The sequence below is a fragment of the Periplaneta americana genome, chromosome 16 (assembly GCF_040183065.1).
Source record: "Periplaneta americana isolate PAMFEO1 chromosome 16, P.americana_PAMFEO1_priV1, whole genome shotgun sequence".
NCBI classification, from domain to species: domain Eukaryota; kingdom Metazoa; phylum Arthropoda; class Insecta; order Blattodea; family Blattidae; genus Periplaneta; species Periplaneta americana.
The window spans coordinates 33,589,225-33,606,133 of record NC_091132.1 but is presented as its reverse complement, the minus strand read 5'-3'; the positions used below and the strand labels follow the sequence as shown (position 1 = coordinate 33,606,133).

Genomic DNA, 16,909 nt, shown 5'->3' with positions numbered 1-16,909 from the left:
GCGATTATAAATACTATTGCCAACTACTCAGAGCAAAAATACGAAACAACAATCCTTAACCTCAAAAGTAAGATAAGCTGAAATGTTACATTAACAGAATAAAAACACGGAAGGTTTTTACAGACATTTAATAATTACTTGAAGTTTCAGTTATTGAAAACGCAATTTTCAAAGTTTGAATCACTACATAATAATGTGATTACATGTCCAGTATTAAACGAGGCGTCTTATCAGATAAGACGCTTTGTAAAACTCAACTGTGATTGGTTGAGTTTAAGGTGGTTCTGAAATTCAACCTCTAAGTTGAATAGCCGTAGTAATTACTGTAATTATTTTCTTTCTTATACGTAATATTAGTTAACCATAATTAAATTTGTTTAAAGCCCTAGTATAATGTAAAAATTCCTTTGTTGTTAAGTTGTCGATTGTATATAAATTAAATGTTTGTTTTTAATCAACAAATTATCTTACAGTATGAAATAGTGGTAACTAAGGTACCTACTATTATTCTAAATGTGAAATAATGAGCTATTTCTGACAATCGCTAACAGCTTGATCAATAGTACAGTTTGTCCCTAGGGTAAGATAATAATAATAATAATAATAATAATAATAATAATAATAATAATTTATTGCTAGAACAAAGATATATATTGTTTTTATTATAAAAAATCTTTAGCATCCCCAGAAAGAGTACCTACATACTCGTGTTCAAGGGACATTCAACAAAATTTTAAAATAAATATTTTATTAATTAACGAAATACAGAGTAAAAATAGAAAAAGAAAAACACAGACAGAACACTTGAAAATTTACATTTTCTCTCTAAACAATAATTTTAAATTCATTTTTTTAAATAAGAAGCATTAGCAAATTGAATGTTTTGGAATTTAGCTGTTATCTTGTTATAGAACCTTGGACCGAAGTTGCTGCAGTGATTATAAGCTACCGTCGTGGTACATTTAAGTTCTATAATGCTTTAACGATAATTGAAACTGGAATCTAATGTTTAAAGACTGAAAACCTTCAATATATCAGTCAGAAGCCCGTCTGTTAATATTTTAATTTCTATTACAGAGCTCAACACGGAAGATGGCGACTCCCCCGGAAGACAACAAAGCACCGCAATAAAGACAGTGAGAAGAGATAGTGATCAAGTATTTATCATGGTGTCAATTTCGTTAAATTATCATGTACTCCAAGACGCATTGAAAGTTGTGTGAAGTGTATGTGCATTGAAATGCAGTGATTACAGGTGATATAGGCTTCTAAATTATTTTATCTTGGAGTTGCAGGGTGTTATTATCATAATGCCAGACGAATTTGAGGGTTCTGTTGAAACGAACAATGGTGAGTTTAATTTAGTACCAAAGAGCAGGAAAGCATTACGTAATGCAGTATTTACAGGTATTGTTCGACGGCATAGAAAAACGATATTTGCTCTAGGCTCTTTTCTTAGATTGATGCGTCAAGGCGAAGCGAATGTATATGAGACCATAAAATGACAATGTTTATGCTTTAAATACAATTTGAAGGTAATATAAATCCATGACTAATGTACGAAAATCTATCTAGCCTAAACATTATGAAGCGGAGAGTTTTTTTCTAATATGACTATAAACTCTTAACATAAAAATCTGCTAAACAGTGAATTTAATCGTAGAAATTATTGTAAAGTGGCATTAAATATTAAGGTATATAACTTAGGCCTATTTTTAGGATTCAATGTGCATTAATATCATAATGAAATTTAGGCACATTAAAAAAATTGTAGCCATTTTTCATGCATGATTTAATTAAATGCATACAAACGAATCATTTTTGAAAATGAGTTTGTCTGGAGAGTGCTACCAGTTACAGTTTTTAAAGCGTGAAGCTTAATATTTTAGTTCATGGAATCCAAATTTCCAGTTATAATTCAAATCCTAAAAATAAAATATCAAATTATATGCGCGGGAAAATAATTAGTTCATAGAATCCAAATTTCCAGTTATAATTCAAATCCTAAAAATAAAATATCAAATTATATGCGCGGGAAAACCCTAAAGTAACGTTTTAAATTCTTGCTATGTCGACCTATCACTAACAACCTTGTACAGCCAGTTGTATCTTCACCGCGTGTAATTGTAATAAAATTAACCTTGCTGCTACGTCAACTTCTTCTACACTTCTGTTGTGCTGGTTGCAGTCCCACTAGGTCTTGCGAATGTATCGCATTTTGATAATTCCAATTTGTTTCTCTAGTTTAATCTTAGATTTGGGCCAAGTACAAAAAATAATTCAATAATTTTATATGTCTTCAAATCAATGTTGATATTATTTAATAGCATTATTGCTTATTTCTTTCATTTGTCTGCATATAAAATAATATTATTTATCATCATATACTTAGCATATAAATGTTTTATGATTTTATAAACAATGTAATTTATTTCCCACGATCTACAGTATATGAATAAATATTGACTTCCAAGAATAATTTAGTGCTGGAATGGAAATCGTATATTTGTAATTTTAGCTTTGCTTTCCACTTCATATGTTTACTTATACTGTATTTTTAATATTAACCAAGCTAGGAGGATATATTTCTAAACCTTTCTTGTAATAGTAGTCAATAATCTGTAAATTTGTTGTTGTCTTATGTATAAAATATACATAAGAAGATATGTGGTTCGAGTTAATGAATGATGCGAAGGGAATGTTTTCTTTTGCAAGTTCATTTCACTATCGTAGTACAGTAATTACAATTATGATAAAATTGAATTAATCATGACCACAATATTATCAGCCTCTCCGCTTATTTTAGTTGCCTTGGTAGTTCAGTTGGCAGGGCGCTGGCTTATGACAATCGTAGACCGAGTTCTAATCTCGACGGTGGACAAAATCAAGATTGTGAGAGTTTTTCTCGGGATTCTTTCGCGTTTCTTTCTTAATTTCATCAACACTCTTCACAGTTCTCCTTTGAATATCATCTCCGTTTCAAAAAACAGGACACCTACTTGTATTTGTTCGGCATCGGATCGACTGTTCGACGTGGCAGGTGTTCCTTTAGACTTGTCTAAAGATTGGTAGATGGCAGTGGGTTCAAAAATAATCAATTTCATAAAAGTTTAAAATGAAGCTAAAACTGCTACAATGAAATGATGTAATGGATATTTTCTGGTCAATATACTTCATTACCATAGTAAAAAATAAGAAATAATTTTGAACATTTGATTTTGGGGGTGGGATTTCAACTTCACTACCTGACATAAAAGAATTACAGCTACCTCGTAAAAGTCATTATGTGTAGCATTTCATGCACAGACCTGTGAGAATATGTTTTCATAGTTTCATTACTCTAGGTATAACCCTTAGGAGATGTCTTATTTCTAGTAAGTTAAAATGTAAAAAATCTGTTTTGTGATAATATCACTTTAATGTTTAAATAATATTCATTTTGAATATAGTAACCGCTTATATGGGATAAAATGAATTTATAACTTAGAATAAAGATATCGCGATGAAATCTTCACTACAATATTCCTCAATAAACCGTATATTTTTTAGCACCATATTTAAAATATGAAGAAAATGACCAAAATTTACGAAAAGTCAGTAAATATTCTCTTTACTGAAAGCGAAGAAAAAGATTCTAGGTCCAACATTTTTGAGCTCTCTCAAGTGGTATAAAAAGATAAAAAAAACAATTTAGCCATGAGAAAGCTTATGACTTTTACTGCTTTTAGATGATTTCAGGGATTTAGCAATGAGAAAACTAGTTTTTCTTTTAATTTTGCTAAAATATTGTTTTTGGAACTTAGGCACTTCCTCTTTAGGACTGTTTGCTTAGGGATGATCCTGTCCCGTCTGGTAGTCACCATCAAACTGTTTAAATTTTATCTTCTAGTTTTACTAAAGTTGGGAAAAAATTTTCTGCCCTTCTCATGAAAATATTTTGTTCAAACACTGTAAAATATACATAATTTGTTGATATAATGGAAACTATTTACAAACTTACGTAAAATAGTTACTAATAATTCCACTTAATAATGACAGTTTTACAAGATAGCTACTAAGCAAAGCATAATAGAAAAGGGCTAGTGAGGAGACAAAGTATTTGTACAAAGTGTTCAATCCAGCTATACCAACCTTTATAACACATAAATCTCTGCCTAGTTTCCAATAAGCCATCAACGAATCCGAACAGGAAAGTGTACGGCAATCTGGTTTAAGCAACAGAAATATTAATGAAGAATGGAGTTACCAATATACTTGTAATTGAAGGTTAATATAGATTGGTGGTAAAATTGGTTGGAACACTTTGAGCAACTACAATTGGCTATATTCTTAAACATTGCTGAACAAGACGCATGTAATAGAATAGATTTCCAACGTTGTGACTGATACAGATCATGCATAAAAATAAAACCGAATAGATGTATCGAAAGCAATTTCATCTCTCTAATTGTTAATTAATTATAAATAAGAATCAATTAATACCTATAATATAAACACAAATAACATATTAATAAAAAGTAACAGTGAAGTGATTAACATTTTTTAAATCAAATTCTTGAGAATAAAATAGGGTAAATTAGGTTAGGGTCTGTTGGACAGTCGGGCACGTTGGACACTTCTTACTTTAACGTGTTACCTCACCACATGTGGGCACCACATTCTGCTGGAAGTCAATGACTGAAGTAGCCCCACTCGTGGCTACTTCAGTCATTGACTTCCAGCAGAATGTGGTGCCCACATGTGGTGAGGTAACACGTTAAAGTAAGAAGTGTCCAACATGCCTGACTGTCCAACAGACCCTAATTTACCCTATTTATTTTTATAAAACAATTCTTAAATCAATAAAATATTTTATTTTTCAGGGATACTACTACTTTTGCCATTACATAAAGATTAGAGGTAAGAGGAAGATAAAAAAACACACGCGCACGCGCACGCGCACGCACGCGCGCACACACACACACACACACATATATATATATATATATATATATATATATATATATACACACACACACAAGGTGAAAGTAATATAGATGTGCAAATTTCACTCGTAACAGCGTATTCCTTGGGTAGAGTACAACAAAAAAATTATAATACCATAATATTAGTCCCATATGAATACTTTTCTCAGAAAAAAAATCCCCTAAATGTTATAGGTGACACTGCTTCACTCAATAAGTACTATCCGTACGATTCTAATTTTTCTATTATCATTAGAAAAACTGATAAGGAATGATTTATATATTTACAGTTTTCAATAAAATGAACGGTTTTCTTGTAAATTAAATAAAAAGATTAAAACGTATATTTATTTCCTAGCATTAGGAAGTCTGCAGTGACTAAAGGGCGAAATGTCGCTATTTAGACGTGCTGTTGCCAAACTTCCAGACTTGCAGCCCAATTTTTTAATAACAGAACTCATAATAGATTTTTTATTTATAAAAACATTTTATTCACACTGATTGTGTAATGTGAACTTTACATCACTAATAAAAATGTTGTAAACATATTAAATTATGCAACTAGTTAGGTAATAATACTTCTATTACGAAACGAGTTAGGTAATGATACTGCTATCACCTAACAGGTTGCATAATATGAATCACACATTAAATAAAATGAAATGGAATTGATTTATTTATTATAAACATTAACAACAATATGTTCACAATTTGTTATATTAATTTTTATCCACTTCATATCTTACGCGGGATTTCGATGGTACTAAACATTCAATTGCAGAATTTGCAACATTTTCAATATCTGAATCCTCGTTTGAATTCATTTTAACAATGTTTGTTTATTTCTCCTAGTACCGTTGTTCTTCTGTTTTAAACAAAAACCTGTCGTGTTCAAAAGGAATAAAATAAACATAAACGAATCGCCTCTCACAGGGAAAAACTAATAATATGTAATACAATCGCCTGTCACAAAAGACATGTTCAAAAGTAATAAAAATAATAAAATTATTTTTATTTTAAAATTAATTTTTCCCTTTAAGTGGATAAAACGTTATCGTAACTTCATATTACAATACTCGACTGATTATATTATTACCAAACTCGTATTATAATAGGATACTCATATCGTAACTAAAATGCTCTCTCAATTAATATCACTCAATAAAAGAATTGTATTCCAATGGATACCATCCCATTGTGGAATCCTGGGAAACGAGAATGCGGATGCTTTAGCAAAGAAGGGCAGCACTGCTACTTACAGACCTGTTACTAAATCTACATATTACTCTGTGAAAAGTTTTATTAAATCTACATACTTAGACTTCAACTAACAAAATTTGATAACACAATCTCAAGGGAAAAAATGGAACTCTCTGCAATCATAATCCACAGCTAATTCCCGATAAACCACGAAAATCGTCTGTAGCTGCATTTAGATTGGCAACAGGCCATGATTGTTTGGCCAAACACCTGCATAGAATTGGAATATATCAGTCCCTTAACTGCCCATTGTGCAACTCAAACCAAGAAATGGATTCGGAACACCTCAAAATCTGTGCTTCAGTGGCTGACCATGATAATATCTTTGAAAAATATTGGAGTGCAAGAGGTCAAATGACTTTATTGTCAAACGCCTGGCATTAGAAAACAACAACATATCGTAAATAACTATTAGGCCTAATGTATTCTATTGCCCTCTTCAATGTGCACAGTTGCAACTATATATATATATATATATATATATATATATATATATATATATATATATATATAAATCAGTATAGTTGTGGCCCAATTATTTGTTGTACTATAGTATATTAATTTACTAATTGAAACATCACATTTATAGAAGTTCTTGAGAGGTAGGCCTTCCTGGCACCGGGACCCCCCACCTGAGTATTGTCCATCTCCCCTATATTCTATGAAATATTAAGTTAAGTAACTCAGGAAAACGAGTCACGGCATGTGTGTTCCGAAACCAGCGGAAACGTCACAGGAGCTTAAAAATCACGGTCGCAGAACCCATCTACATGATCATGAATAACGGTCTCCATGGAATGTGCTCCCCTTATCAACATCCGCACAAGGGAATGTATTGCGACAATCGATTTGGCTAGATTCCCCTACCCATCATTCGTGACAGTTACAGGCACTACCAGTTTGGACTGATGAAGGATAAATGATGGACGTACCAATTTGTTAAGCCAGATATAGGTACGTGGCACATATTTTTCCATACATTTCCGTGATTAACTTAGGTAGACAAGGATTGAGGGAAGGATTATTTCTCAGTATTACATATTTGGATTCCCATAGTTACTTCATTATCTAGTATCATCATCTCTTCGTCTTAACAATCTCTGGGAATAAAATAAACTATGTATTGTACATAACAAATAGTTCATAATTGGCTCGCAGAAATTAGCTTCAAATGAATTACGTGAAGCGTGGAAGTAAATGTAGTGCTAGATTAAGCGAACAAAGACAAAATCAACAAAAATGAACTAAACACCAGAGGAAAATAATAATATAAATAACTAGGTAAAGCGGAAAGAAGATTTTTGTTATTTATTATTTTTTTAAATGCCTTAACTTATATTCATGAAGTAATTAATGCAGAATAGTATATTGCGATACTAGGTTGGTAAACGAGAACGGGAAGCGAAAAACGTGAACGTGACGATTTTTTATTCGCAATAAACCGAGAACGGAAACGGCTATGCATATCGATATCTATATTAATAACAACATGTAAAGTCGATATTACGCATTCTGATATTATTTGCAACGAGTTAGTTATTTTTGTTACTTGACCAACGGCTTCCTCTCGTTGTGTACAAGCCAGCCAACATAAACACAATTTCGAAATTTAAGACACGGAATATTTCAGTATTCAATTCACGTGGTAGCCTGGCCACATAATACACGTAGCATATGTGGGAAAGTGATTCTACTGAATTTCTGTGTTAGTACAAGCAATGAATGGACAAGAAATAACGTCATGGCGTCCTTGCCACAAAATATACGACGATAAAATAGATTTTTGATAACAACATAATGAATTTAATAGGTTGTGATCGGAAACGAGAACGGCAAAGTTAAGAGTTGGCCAACTCTCACGTTCTCGTTTCCGGGGTCCGGCAAGCTTCTCGTTAATTGTGAATGTTGACATTTAAATATATTTATTTTAACAATTTTTACGTTCTCGTTCCCTTTGTCGTTTCCGTTCCCGGTTTATTGTGGACATGACATGCAACAATGATGGTAAGTATGCAAAAAGAGCGTGATTGTGCAAAAATATATAAAAATGGTAATTTTATAAATGCCTTCCGAGAGTCAGAATAAAATAAATGTGTAGAGATATTCTTACCTTACTATACTGTCCCACAACGTACTTTAAAATAGTGGGAGGAGCGTCATACAGAAGTGGGTCCAGTGCTTGAATCACCATGCACTTTTGTAAAACTAATTTCAAAGTTAACCTGCATTTCTGCTTCAAGTCTTGTGAACTTTCAGGCGATAAATACATCTGAAATATTAAATATTGTTTTAATCATAGAATAGTAATATGCGTTACAAGAGCGGTATGTTGAAGTTTTCATGTTCGAGGAAAAGTTTGAAAAAGCGAAACGTAGTTGAGCTTTTTTAATTTCCGAGAATTGAAAGAAAACATACCGCTCGTGTATCGTACATTACTTTGTGCGAAGATCGTTTATTACATACCTGAAAGAGGAATTTCTAATTAGTTGCAATGAAATCTCCATCTTGGTTTCTGTTCAATGACGGCAAATTTGCAAAACAAAAATATCTATCTTCAACATTGTTGCTTTAAAATGTTTTCTGTGTTTACTATACTCCAGCAGGCCGTGATATACGTCTGTCTTTTTTTCCCCCAGTCTATGATGAGTCTGGAATCTTGTTGATTTTTTCACGGCTTCCTTAATGTTACTTGCATCACGAATACAGTAACTTTAGTGGAGTTGTAGAGTTAACTTAATTTTTGCAAATATTTAAAAACAATAATTAACAGTGCAATTTAGGTGAAATTGCAGTGGTAAGTTTCCAATTTATAATTATTACTATACTGAACGTCTCTAAAAATAATATGTTAAAAGCCTAAAGCAGTAAAATCAATATGTCACTTAAGCGGTAAGAAGAGGGAAATTGTTATGTGTGTTAGGTTGGGAATACTGAATGTGGAATTTTAGACTTTCCGCGGGTTGGTTTTTTGCGGAAACCAAGCAAATACGTACGATCTCGCACAAAAGCATTTATGTGGACGTGGACGGAGAGATAGAACTCACATGCTCTTGTAACATCAGCACTAAAATAACAGTAATTGAAAACTGCATATGAAAAGGACTGTAAATGCCAATATCTATGCAAATTAGTTTTTCCAAAAAAGACTCTATGTCCCATTGCAATTTTATTTAGAACCTAGCTTTTTCCATAAATGTGCGAAATTTACAGGCCTATTACATTAAGTTGCAAAAGAAACCCCTTTTTTTCTAAGGTTTTTGTCTTCGGAACTTAGAGACTTTTATTTATGTCCAGTCTCCAATTAGTACAGTGTTTCACACAATTTTCTTTGGACAATAACTTCGACAATAAATTTCGCATTCTGGAGGTCCCGGGTTAAATACCGGATTGGAATATTTTTTACTAATGGCGGCTGCTTGACTTTTCGTCATTACATACCATGATTTATCACTGCCTTAGTTACCAATATCATAAATATTAAAACTAAATCTAAATTAGTTATATGAAAACAAGTCATCTATACACACGACAATAAAAACAGAAACTCAATAATACCCGGTAATCAACGGGCTACTGACATTATACATGCACTATGACCATAGATGTTAAAGCGTGTTTAAATAAATATAAATAATATTAAACAAATACATTTCAGAGAAAGACAACCATGTGTTGTTTTATTCAAGTATTATACGGAAACATTTCTTCCGAGCTCACAAATGGAACTACCTTCTCCGAGGTCCCTCAATATTTCTTTATCCTCTTGGTTTTTTACGGTAATATGTGTTTAGGTATTATTACGAAAAATATTTCCCTTCTAATGCGACTTAAATCATTACTTTTCATGCGACTTGGAATTTACAACGAAGATGAAACTAATAAAATTCTGTTATTCACAAGCATAGCTTTTATTCTCGGCTTCATCTCGTCAAACACCACCTCACTATGAGCAATTCCATCAACGCTAAATAATCTAGTATTTGATAGAGCGTCTTTAAATGAATAAAGCTCAAGTAGGCTTAATGTACACTGCTGTGGAATGATTTCGTATGAACTGTTTTCACTGGTTCATCAGCTGGTTGCTCCATTTCCCGCATCACGCGTTCCTCTACACCAGCGGTCATCAAAACACTGCACGCTTGGGCTAGCGTCTCTTACCCGCGGACAAGACACTGCCATAGCGTGCAATCGTCGCTGCCGGCGGGCATGCTGTCTCTCTATCCCTTGTGCAAGACGGAGCAGAGTTCCTTACCCTCCATGCACTCTACCCATTTCAGCGAGTGCTGACGACCACTGCTCTACACATTCCAGCATTCTATACCCGTGATAGTCTTTTGTATCTCACATCTCTTAAGTCGTCGAGATACTAGCAGGTTAGTCTTTCGTTGCACATTATCTCTGAGTCGTCTAGGGCCGTCACCAATGACATCAAGCTGCCTTTTGATATAGGCCTATCTCGAGAACATCTTCGTCGTGGTAGACGGACGAGCCTGCACCAGGCAATACACCAGGAAATGACGTAGTTTCAAACCTGACACGACAGTGATTTTTTTAGTTGGTTATTTAACGACGCTGTATCAACTTCGAGGTTATTTAGAGTCGATGAGATTGGTGATAGCGATGTGGTACTTGGCGATATGAGGCCGAGGATTCCTGGCATTCACCTCACGGTTGGGGAAAACCTCTGAAAAAAAAAAACCAACCAGGTAATCAGCCCAAGCGGGGATCGAAGCCGTTCCCGAACGAAACTTCAGACTGCCAGGCAAGCGCCTTAACCGACTGAGCCACGCCGGTGGCCATGACAGTGATGGGGGTAGGTGAAAGTGTTGATGGAATGATGAGAAAACGGGAGAATTTTCTCATTATTCGCTATGTCCTTTACAGATGTCATGTTCCCCGATGCCGTGGATAGAAAGCATGACAATCTCACACGCTAGCCGTGAGTCACAAGGTGACTTTTCTCGGTGATGAAGCCGATATGTAGCTCCGAAAATTTTGATTTTCTGTATCTATTGCATAGTGCAAAAACCACAATTCTCGCTCCGTTTCTCGTGTTGAACTAAACATAAACTGCACTTACATAAATGGACTACAGTATGTTCCATACCTGTAACAATGTAGGAAAAGTATTAGCAACTGCAAGAGACTTGGCGTGTTCGGGTGTATGTTTCCCAATTTGACCCAAAGCCCACACAATAGCGGATATTACATGATCTTCAGATTCGTCAATCATAGCAGTTGTCAATTCCACCACGCCCTGAAATTCACCATTGAGAATTTCATGTCATAATTTATTATTATTATTATTATTATTATTATTATTATTATTATTATTATTATTATTATTACTATTATTATTATTATTTTGAGATAAGAAAACTTTACACACAAAATGGAATATTTACCTCCTAATTCTGCCGCAGTACTGGCTGTCCTAGGAACTGAGATATTCGTTACCACTTTGGGATTGTGGAAGTGCATGAGTCAGATTTGAGCCGTTCAGAGCAGAAGTGGTGTAAGTCAGAAATGGGTAATGAGGGTTAAAGTAAATATTCTGTAAAATACAGCGCAAAGTAGCAATTAATATTCAATTTATTTAAACTATTAGTAGTCAGTGGATAGCAAGAAGGACGTATTAATTACTACTTTGCGCTGTATTTTACAGAATTTTTACTTTAAACCTCAGTACTCAGTTTTGACTTACACCACTTTTGCTCTGAACGGCTCATTTAATAGTTTTTCCCATACAGTTAAAAACACGAAGCAATGATGGGTAATTCTTAAACTTACAGCATATTGCACAAGAATTGCAATTAGTTAATGCACCTCTGCATTTAACTTTAAGTTGATAAGACTGCAGTTTGTTTTTACTTTCTCAATATGTATTGTCATAAGAGAAAGTATTCATTTATTCATTCATTTATTTGTTTGTTTATTTATGTATTTGTTTGTTTATTTATTTGTTTATTTATTTATTTACTCTGGTGGAGTTAAAGCTATCAGGCCTTCTCTTCCACACCACCAGAAATGCAATACAACTACAAGAAAAATTATACTACAATGGAATTAATCTACTGCAATAACAAGTGACAGAATGGAATATGACATAAAAAAACCGAACGTACAGTACAAGTACAAATTGAAAATAATAAAAATTGGTCTAACATATTAAATTATGAAAAAAAGAAAAAAAAAACAAAAATAAAAACATATGCAATAAATACAGCCACAAAATAGAAGTATATAGTATTATAATATGCAAAAAGAAATCGGTTTAGAAATTCTCAAATAAATACTGTTCAGTATGCAAAATAAAAAAATAAACATTTCTAAGATAATAACAGAGATAGTTAATTGTAAATTGACATGAAAGAACGAAATCGATTTTTTTACTTGGTCTATTGAGAAAGAAAAATGGTTACATTAGGTATATACCACTAAGCGGGAACTTAACTATCAACCGATGCGCTCTCATGCGCCAGTTACTGGGAGAGCGTGTTATCGATGATTCCACAATTCTCGAATTTATTGTTAACGTAAGATAAGTATTATTAATTAATTATAACAATTAAAACGTCGTTTACTAATCAAAATTAGGCAAGAAGATGATGAAACTATCTGCCTTCTTCTTCCAAACATTTGCGGTAGCCTATATACCAGTGGCGGCTCCTGCATATTTCTTAAGAGGAGGAAAGAAGTTAACAGCGCAAAATGACACTTTTTTGAAAGAAACAAGTTACAAATTAGCCTACATGTATATATCTAAGACCAAGTAGTGTTAGAGTTGGCCTTCCTTTTGTATAGCAATAATTTGTTTTTGTAAACTGAGTTTCCTAAAGTTTCCAAAATATAATATGTTTTCACTTCCATTCATTGTTGAATAATTGCACAAATTAACAATTACAAGGAAATTCACAACCTCGCAGCATTTTTCACGCACACTACAGCATCACACGTGTTGGAAGAGACCAGCTACTAACACGTAACCGGAACCGTTTTACGGAAATGGGAATGAGAAAATAATAATCTGTTACGAAAGTGAGAACACTGCACCCACCCACGTGGTCTGTGTTGCCACATGTACATTTTACAAGTTCAGTATCACATGCTTTTGAAGAATATCAGTTCTTATAAAGTCATACTACCATTATTGTTCAAAGCTTCCGGTGGCCGATTAATTTTTTATGTTAAAAATGATGTAGTTCGCAGTACCTTCAATTTCAAATATATTTGTACAAAACTGACAACTTGGCTGTTGTCCTGTCTAGTAGACAATGAATGGAAATGAATTTCAGGGGCCAAAAAGATCTGCGATACTAACTTAGAACTACTTCCTCTTTGTTTTACATAAATCCAACTTCAACTTTCAGATATCCTCGAAAGTTTCAAACCGTGAATATAGCTTATATATAGTGCAATGAATATATTTTTATTTATAATTTTAAAAAAAGTTTATATGGTGTCTTTCACAGCTTTGCATTAAAACTGTTTCTATTGTCTCTCCTCCTAGATGACGTGTTATAGTCTGATTGAATGCAGCATCGTTAGATGGCAGCGGTAGCGAGCTTGCTGCAAGACCAGTCGGTTTCTATTTCCTGCCCATACGCTGATTCAGAGGAGGATCTCCTCCCTATCCATTCATTTACTTGCTTTAAAACTCTGTTTCTTTCTCTGGCCGCTAGCGCGCTGTTGTCTATGTGTGTTAACTGCAGTAAAGGAGGAATGGATTGACTTTCCTCCACACAAACAATCTCGCATCCTTCTCACAGTTTTCTAGCAGCACATGAGTGCGCGTGGTTTAAAACTCGATCAACCGAGGTTTTCTTATAGCTGTGAACTTAAAAATTATCGAATCTTCCTCGAATTTCAAGGCATTTATTTCATTTGGTATTTACTTTCAAGAGAAGAAAAATGTGAGGAGGACGTTCCTCCCTTCCCTCCCCCGAGGAACCGCCACTGCTATATACTTAAGAAATGATGCAACATTTGCTATAGTTCCTTTTGAGAAATGGAGGAAATGATCTGCCTAACCGGAGTCTGATTATTGTACTCTGCTATTTACCTGAGAGGCTATAACAGCCATTGCGACCTCTTTAGAATGTGCTGCTATGTACCCGATTGCCATTACACCAGGAAGACGAGTACTGCCCTTAGAGCAGCCAATGAACTCCAGTAATGCGCCAATCCCGCCAGAGTTGACTACCAACTGCGACAGCTGCAATGAACAATTTTGAGATCTACTGATATGTTTTACTACTAGAAGGTGAAACAAGTCCATACGTACTGGGACTATTGTGCCACATCATAATGTGCTAGAAATGGCCGGTAAATTTTTCCTGAAGCCCTCCACAAGGAACAGGGCTCTTTTGCATCTGGTAAATATAAGACACATCTTTACTTTCCTCTTGGATTAAGCCATGCTAAGGATTTTATGCAGTTCTACGACCACAGGCAACAGAGACGCTCCACAAACAGCCGGACATCGTTAAATCTACTAGCGTGGTACGTCACAAACGTCTACACCGCAAGCAGGTAGAGATACAGTGGTGAACGTTGTAGCTACAGAAGAGCAGTAGACAGCTTGTTTATATTCAGCATCACCGAACATAGTTCTGCTGTATCGTAATCAGGGTTGAAAAGTTACTCGTAAAAATTATTTTCTACACGACAGTAAACTCTGGGATATGCGCGGGGAATAGCTAAGCAAACATTGTGTGGCGCTGACGAATCGTTTCAAAGAATAGAATAAATAAGACATAATGTAAAGAGCTCGAAATGAAATATTGCAAGTAATGCATGTTGGTAACCTGAAAACTCGAGTAACAATTTAACACTTTGTTTATTTAATGTGTTACATCAAGTTTTGAATTTATTTATTATTTTTTATTGGGTTATTTTACGACGCTGTATCAACATCTAGGTTATTTAGCGTCTGAATGATATGAAGGTGATAATGCCGGTGAAATGAGTCCGGGGTCCAGCACCGAAAGTTACCCAGCATTTGCTCGTATTGGGTTGAGGGAAAACCCCGGAAAAACCTCAAGCAGGTAACTTGCCCCGACCGGGATTCGAACCCGGGCCACCTGGTTTCGCAGCCAGACGCGCTGACCGTTACTCCACAGGTGTGGACTTGAATTTATTACATTCTTTGCATTTATGATATAAATTACGCATTTTACTTAAAATTTCTCAACGCTAGATCTCAGATAATATTTACATGAATACGTGCGAATGTTTTCATTGAATTTGGTGAAAACTTCATGCGCATGGAGCATTTTGAACAACTAAAAATGTAGTTTCCAGAAAAAGGCAAATTTGTGAAAGGTGATGCAATACTGACGTATATAAAAATCGCTTCTAGATCTCAAAGAAGATATAGAAGCAAAAACCCTCTTACTATCAACTTCTTCTTATTTTTATTTTATTGGATTATTTTACGACGCTGTATCAACATCTCTGGTTATTTAGCGTCTGAATGTAATGAAGGTGATAATGTCGGTGAAATGAGTCCTGGGTCCAGCACCGAAAGTTACCTAGCATTTGCTCGTATTGGATTGAGGGAAAACCCCGGAAAAAACCTCAACCAGGTAACTTGCCTCGACCGGGAATCGAACCCGTGCCACCTGGTTTCGCGACCAGACGCGCTGACCGTTACTCCACAGGTGTGGACACTATCAACTTCCAAAGTGCAAAGTTTTCGTACAAAAGGAAAACGGAATTTGATTTTTTTGCCATTCTTTGTAAAAATTCAGTCCCAGCGTCCCTTAATGGTTACAGACTTAAGGTATTTTTCCTTAACTTTCCTTTAACATACTAAAGTATGCTCGTAGATGTCGCTATAAACTTATTTCTCTTAGACGTTCCACGTATTTTCCTCGAGTTAAGTCCCTTATTTACATTCTGCAAGCCTGACAACTCTACTTACTACAAATCTCGCAGTGCTCGAGTAACCAAGTTTCTATCATTCTCTTACTAAACAGCCGGATAGCAGCGATAGGTGAGGTTTCCTACATGATAAAATTCTTAAAAGAATTCCAAAGAGTGACTATATCATGAAATAGTTTACCTCGAGTGTGTGTTTGGTAATTTCTCGAACAAGTGTTGCTGCATTTCTCTTAACCAACTCGTCAGGATGTCCCAAATGGACTAAAATATCAGGTAGAATTTCAGATTCTAACACCATTTCTGCTAGCTCCAGTGAGTGTTTTGCAATACTTGTCAAGGCAGCCAACACCTGCCTCTGAAATGAATATAAACATGATTATTTTATATTTTTTCCGGAACATATCGAATACCGAACATATTCACCACTATTTTAACAACACTTTAAATATGCAAGAGTTATTTATGGTGAGTGAAATTGTGATAGCTATGACAAGCGCGGAGTAACATTTGAATTATCAGTAGATGTTCTCCAAAATTATTCTTTCATCTGCCTATTTTGTTGAATATTCTAAGCTGGAAAGGCTTTGAAGTTTTAGCATTATGCTTGGATATGCTCCGAGATCAGTTTGTTGTCGGTTTTGGTACGAAAGCAGAGGAATTCGCAACCCAACATCTAATGTTCCGGTACCTGCAAGATGAGAAGTCGGAATGTGCAGATCTATTATACAATTCTCTTTGATTCCTTACAGTTAGACTGATCTTCCTTGCTGAAATATTTATTTTATCGAACACTTAAACAC

At 34.5% G+C, this 16,909-nt stretch overlaps 1 protein-coding gene across 1 annotated transcript in view; it reads right to left on the bottom strand.

The window, feature by feature from the left end:
- Nucleotides 1-16,909, bottom strand: part of LOC138716347 (sperm-associated antigen 6-like) — a 37,855-nt gene that overhangs the window by 11,526 nt on the left and 9,420 nt on the right. Inside the window, exons 5-8 of the mRNA XM_069849334.1 lie at nt 16,291-16,464; nt 14,287-14,439; nt 11,332-11,481; nt 8,335-8,493 (exon numbers count right to left, since the gene is read on the bottom strand). Of these exons, the coding sequence (XP_069705435.1) occupies nt 8,335-8,493; nt 11,332-11,481; nt 14,287-14,439; nt 16,291-16,464 (636 nt within the window). The remainder of the gene's footprint in view (nt 1-8,334; nt 8,494-11,331; nt 11,482-14,286; nt 14,440-16,290; nt 16,465-16,909) is intronic.